Source organism: Patagioenas fasciata, chromosome 13, assembly GCF_037038585.1.
Source record: "Patagioenas fasciata isolate bPatFas1 chromosome 13, bPatFas1.hap1, whole genome shotgun sequence".
Lineage (NCBI taxonomy): Eukaryota > Metazoa > Chordata > Aves > Columbiformes > Columbidae > Patagioenas > Patagioenas fasciata.
In genome coordinates, this window is record NC_092532.1 from 1007415 (window position 1) to 1013414 (window position 6000).

Genomic DNA, 6000 nt, shown 5'->3' on the forward strand with positions numbered 1-6000 from the left:
TTGGGCATTCCAGGTTCAAAGCTCTGTCCGGTACTGGCGAAGCTGCTGTGTCTTACCAGCTCTTCTGTATTTCCCTGCTTTTTAGGTGTGACGGTGCCAGAGGAGAATGCACAGCTCCAGGAGGACTGGGAAGCCGAGGTCGCCTCCTTGACCTCTTCGTCCAGCGCTCCTCACATTACCAAGGTAATGAGCTCCCCCCTTGCTGTGGCACCAGCAGGGGTCTTGTGAGAGCAAAGGCCTCCAAACTCAGGGGGCTGCTGTGGCCTCCCTATCCCTGCTGAGAGGGTTCCTGCTGTCCCCGAGCAGGGACCATGCGAGGGCTGCTCTCCAGTGTCCCAGCAGCAGCCCCAGTCCTGCTGGCCACCAGCAAGCCCTGGTTCACGGCAGGACCAGCACCCTCTGCCCATGACTCCAACTCTCCCCCCTCACCCCGGGCCTCTCTCCTCCTCCTCCCCAGCAGTCCCTGCCGCCCCTGCTGCCAGCTTTGCCGCAGCACCCACAGCACCACCGGGCGTCTCTGCAGGGCTGCTGGCACCGCCCGGCGAAGCAGCAGCACCAGGGCACTCGGTGTGACTTGGCTTCGCTGCCTCCCTTCCTCCCTTAGCTCTTTGCAGAACATCTCCAGCCTTCCGAGAGAACAGACATGGTCCTGGTGTTCATCGAGGCACTGACCGACTCCAGCACCTTTGACAAGAAGGCGGCCAGAAACATGCTGGACATGGTCAAGAGAGACTGCGATTTCTGGCTGGTGGATGTAAGTGGTCTTTGGCTGGATTGCCCTTCGGCCCTGTCCGACCTTGTTCTCCCTCCATCCATCTCTTCCTCTCAAATCCCAGTAAAGTGAAGCCACATGAAGGCGACAGAGAGGGATGGGAAGGGCAGTGAGGAAATGGCTGCACTCCAGTGGCAGCACCATCCTCACCTGTGTCTCCTCCAGGTGCCAAAGATCACAAGCTGCATCCACAAAACCCTGGGGTGCATCAACACGGCCCCAGCCTGGCAGAGAGTGGTGTCCCTAATTGTCTGGATGGCTGACAAGTGCCCTGGGGAGGTGGTGTCCACGCTGCTGACAATCGCACCACCAGCAGACAGGTACTGGCCCCAAAAGCCATGAGGGCTTGTTCCCTGTGGGGAGAGGGACACAGAGCCAACAAATCCTGCAGGACACCCCCAAGGAGCAGGACCCTCCATCCCACCACGCTTCCCAGTGCTGGGGGTCAGCCAGGCCCGCAGCAGCCACAGCTGAGCAAGGCAGCCCAGAGCCCCCCACTGTGCTCCTGCCAGCCCCACGGGAGCACCAGCTCAGCCTCTGCTGCTGCCCAGGGCATCCCCACCGTCCTGCAGCGCTGAGCCCGGCCACGCTGCTGTGGCCCAGGCTGCCCTGCTGACAGAGCGCTCTCCCGCAGCACTGCCCTGGCACTGTGGGAGGTGATGTTCTCCGTGCCTCAGACCCTGCAGAACGTGTTGAAGGAGCTGCACATCCAACTCCAGGACCGGCACCGTAGGGTCTTACATACATGCTGGGAGGACACATCCATCCTTCGCTTGGCTGTGAGTTACTGGATAAAGCTCCTGGTGCCCCAGGAGCTGCACGGTGCAAGGAACCCCACCAGCTCTGCCGGTCGCTCACTGCTGGCTTTGCTTTCAGATCCTGGCCAGCAATGACCTGCAAGATGAGGAGTTTGCTCCAATGTACCTCATCATGAGGTTTCTGAGGCAGCGAAGACCAAAGGTGCTCTCCCTGGTGCTCAGGGGCTTGATGACGCTGTCAGAGAGAGAAGAGATGGTGAGTAGGGTCATGCCAAGGGAGCCGTGGTGGCAGCCAAGGGTGCAGTGGGTTCGGGCTTGGCCTGGGCTGGCAGTGGCTGGGGTGCCTGCTCCAAGGGCCCTCCCTGCCATGGTGGGACCTGCTGGCTGCCTGGGGAGCTCTCCAGACATGGACCTGGTCCCAAGAGGGAAACTCTCTTCTTCATACAGGCCAGAAAAATGAAGGTCATGCTGCCAGACCTGTCGTGGGTCCTGCAGTACGGCAATAACGTCATCAAGACCAAGGCTCTGGTGGTCTTCAGAAACGTGATGGCTCAGCTGGAGAGGGAGGAGGCCAGCCCCATCGCCGTGGTGCTGGCAAAGCTTCTCCTGCCCTTCTTTGATGACGTAAGGCTGGTGTATAACCCTGAGCCTAGTGGATGAGAACTGGGCAATGACATCTGCCCTTCAGCCCGGCCACGCGGAGCAGGGGCTTCTCCTCCGCTTTCTCCCCGGGGCTCTTGTGGGATGGTTTCTGGTTCTGCAGCCCAGCCCAGCTGCTCCCTGCCAGCTGCTCCAACAGCTCCTCCCCACCATGGCTGCTGAAGCTGGTGGGGGATGCTGGGTGGTTGGGAGAGCACTTTGACGCACAGGCACTGCTTAACAAGTCTCTTGAGTGGCCTTTCGTGGACCCAGGGCCACAGATCTGGCCACAACTGCAGTGTGCACAACGCCGCCCTGGAGCATCTCCCCTCACATCAGCCGTGCAGGAGCTTCTGCTCCCCGTGGGCAGAGAGCTGCTGGTGCTCAGGTCCTACTGTGCTTCTCCCTCCCAGGAGCTGAGCCAGCTGAGAAAGATCTCCATCAGCCTCTTCAGGGACCTGATGAAGATGGTGGTGGAGAACGACAAGAGAAAGATGAAGAACACGGTGCGACTTGGCCTGCTCCCTCTCTTCTTCCACATGAGTGACCAAGTGCAGAGCGTGGCCAAGGTGCGGATTTCAAAGCTGAGCGGTGATGCAGGGAAGAGACCCCTGGACGTTTGGGACCCCTGCTCCCTAAGGGCAGAATCACCCCGGGAACAAAGCCCAGAGGAGGGGGACACCAGGTCTCCTTCCCCAACCGTGGTGCCATCTCCCAGCTTCTGCTGTTCTGTAGGTGGCCAGGGAAGCCCTCCTGGATGCAGCAGAGCTCCTCAAGTGGAAACAGCTCAGACATCTCGTGCAGACTCAGCAGACATGGAGGACTGGAGAGAGCTTGGTGAGGACAACCCCAGGGCCCAGGGCCCAGGCTGGACGGGGCTGCCCCACATGTCTGTGCTGTGGGCTCTGCAGATGTGCCTCGCCTGTCCTGCTGCAGCCCTGAGCTGCATCCTTGTTCCCTGAACTCAAGAACAGAGCCCCCAAGGGCTCTTCCCTCTGCCCCGCAGCCAGCGGGAGGGAGGGCACTCAGCACCCCTGGGACCCCTCGGCCTGTGTCTGTCTTCAGCCTCAGCCCCACAGGGCTCCTGGCTGGGACACGGGAATGGTCGGAGGGGAAGGGGAATGTGGGTTCCTGGGAGGAGGGACTGGTCCGGCCAGCTGGGGAGGGACAGTGAGGTGCTCACACCCGTGTGCTCTCTCCAGCTGGAGCGGGACAGGAGCAGGGCTCAGGAGCTCTTGAGGCAGAGCCTGCCGTACCTGAGGGACCCTCAGACCAGCTTGCAAGAGGCCGCCTTGAGGTTCATTGGTGAGTCACAGCCCCCAGGTCCCCCTTTTGGCAGCCCGGCCCCAGTCCCCGCCACTGCCCTGGCACAAGGAGCAGCCCTGTGGCTGCCAGAGCCCCGGCTGCCCCGTGCAGGCCCTTGGCCTCCCCTCCCAGCCCTGCCCACGCAGGTGGCCCTGGTGGCCGCCTCGCTCGGTCCCACCAGCTCGGCTCCTGCTCTCCCCTGGGGTGGGCGCTGCGGAGGGGAGGGAGCAGGGGCTGATGGAGCTCTGTGCCCAGGGCTGGCTGTGCGGCACCTGAGGGACCCAAGCAAGGAGAGTCTGGCTGAGATCTGCAGAGGTGAGCAGGGAGCGTGGTCGGGAGGAGACGCCTGGGGGTCTCTGCAGACATGGGAGCTCATTTGGGCTCTGCTTCTTTCCCTTGCAGCCATTCAGCCCTTGGAGGAGGAGACTGACCCCTCCATCAGCTCCCTGGCAACCCAGACCATTGTCACCGTGTGCTCTTCATGGAAGCGGCCAAGATCTCGATGGAGCCTGAGAGCCCTGTGCTGCTGGCGCTAAACCAGCTGGAGGAGCAGCTCTTCTTGAGGAAAACGGCTGGATTTTAATAAAGAGCCCTTCTTGAAGTTGGGTTGGATGTGTGCCTTTTCCAAGGACGCCAGAACCTCTCTGAGTGCTCTGGTACTTTTGAGAGCACAACCCAGGATCAGGAGCAAGGGTGATGGAGCAGACAGGAGCACTTGCAATGAGCCATTCCAGCAACTGAGATGAATCTCACTGAGCCACTGAGGTTTGTTCCTGGAGTCACACACAGAAATGTCAGGGTCTGTCAGGCGTCCATGTCTGAGCTGGCCTCGTGAACTCCTTCTGCACCCAGGAGTGTTCAGAGACAGAGTCCGTCCCTTTTAAACACAGAGGCAGGAGTCACATTTTCCCTCTGGCCTCCCGTTGCCACTCCCAATGGACGGGAGGCACCTCAGCCCTGCGCTGCGTCACCTGCTCTGCACCCATCTGAGATGTCCCATGGCAGAAAGAATGGACACAAGGACCTTGGGTGAAGGAATCACATCCCAGTGCTGCATGCAGGCAGTGAACAATGGGATGCTTCTTCCAACATGAAGTGACCTCAAGACCTGGTCTGTGCCACAGGCCTTCATGGAACCCCAAGGAATAGTTGATGGTGTTTGTGCTCACTTGGGTTCATGTCACCTCACGTACACGGTGTGCATGCTCTCATCTCAGCTGTACAAAGCAAACACAGACTGCTGAATACTCATTCAGTGTCCATGCATGGAGGGAAGAACAGCTTCTCTGGGTGAGAGGCCAGGGCTGGAAATGGTGGATTTGAGGGGACAGTGCACGGTGATTGACCTGAGGCTCCTTCCGTGGGGTGTCCAGTGCACAGGGGCACAGCCCAGCCCCTGCTCTGCTGGTCCTGCAGGTCTCTGGCAGGAGGCCTGGCTGTGAGAGGACACTGCTGTACCAGCCCTGCACACACACACTGTTCAGCTGTACAATGATGTTGCACCTGTGGCCACTTGTGTGGCCGTGTTCTTGGGAGAATCTCTGTACGAAGACCGAAATCTTCCCATCCTGCCCATAGGAGATCACCTTTCTCTCCGGAAAGGCTGTTGTGAGGCCAGCTCTGTCACAGCAGTGCCCATTGCCTGTCCCTGCCTGCGCTCACAGCACTGACACACAGCAGGACGGGGACCAAGCTGCCAGAGCACTCAGGCCTTGCACCAACACAAGGGGTGAGAAGGAGAGTGGGGGAGTGGAACCAGAACAGCTCTGGAAGAACAAGCAGCAGCAGAGGGTGTGAGGTCACTGTCAGTGTAACCAATGAGCACACAGCGGTGGCAGCAGAGGGTGTGAGGTCACTGTCAGTGTAACCAATGAGCACACAGCGGTGGCAGTAGAGGGTGTGAGGTCACTGTCAGTGTAACCAATGAGCACACAGCAGTGGCAGTAGAGGGTGTGAGGTCACTGTCAGTGTAACCAATGAGCACACAGCGGTGGCAGTAGAGGGTGTGAGGTCACTGTCAGTGTAACCAATGAGCACACAGCGGTGGCAGTAGAGGGTGCGAGGTCACTGTCAGTGTAACCAATGAGCACACAGCAGTGGCAGTAGAGGGTGTGAGGTCACTGTCAGTGTAACCAATGAGCACACAGCGGTGGCAGTAGAGGGTGTGAGGTCACTGTCAGTGTAACCAATGAGCACACAGCAGTGGCAGCAGAGGGTGTGAGGTCACTGTCAGTGTAACCAATGAGCACACAGCAGTGGCAGTAGAGGGTGTGAGGTCACTGCCAGTGTAACCAATGAGCACACAGCGGTGGCAGTAGAGGGTGTGAGGTCACTGTCAGTGTAACCAATGAGCACACAGCGGTGGCAGTAGAGGGTGTGAGGTCACTGTCAGTGTAACCAATGAGCACACAGCGGTGGCAGTAGAGGGTGTGAGGTCACTGTCAGTGTAACCAATGAGCACACAGCAGTGGCAGTAGAGGGTGTGAGGTCACTGTCAGTGTAACCAACGAGCACACAGCAGTGGCA

At 59.6% G+C, this 6000-nt stretch overlaps 1 protein-coding gene across 1 annotated transcript; it reads left to right on the top strand.

Moving 5' to 3' along the window:
- The first annotated feature begins 957 nt into the window (after positions 1-957).
- On the top strand, positions 958-4097 carry LOC139829064 (uncharacterized). Its single transcript, XM_071814411.1, has 9 exons — positions 958-1092; positions 1407-1551; positions 1649-1786; positions 1978-2154; positions 2583-2738; positions 2905-3006; positions 3372-3474; positions 3730-3789; positions 3877-4097. The coding sequence occupies exons 1-9, from the start codon at positions 1028-1030 to the stop codon at positions 4008-4010; spliced, it is 1080 nt and encodes a 359-aa protein (XP_071670512.1). The 5' UTR covers positions 958-1027; the 3' UTR covers positions 4011-4097.
- Positions 4098-6000: the final 1903 nt, after the last annotated feature.

What these genes read in the sequence shown, in the direction of transcription:
- LOC139829064 (XM_071814411.1), top strand. Translation starts at nt 1,028, where the DNA reads ATGGCTGACAAGTGCCCTGGGGAGGTGGTGTCCACGCTGCTGACAATC. An exon ending in ATCGCACCACCAGCAGACAG is followed by an intron (nt 1,093 to 1,406) that starts GTACTGGCCCCA and finishes GCTCTCCCGCAG; the next exon opens with CACTGCCCTGGCACTGTGGG. An exon ending in TGTCAGAGAGAGAAGAGATG is followed by an intron (nt 1,787 to 1,977) that starts GTGAGTAGGGTC and finishes TTCTTCATACAG; the next exon opens with GCCAGAAAAATGAAGGTCAT.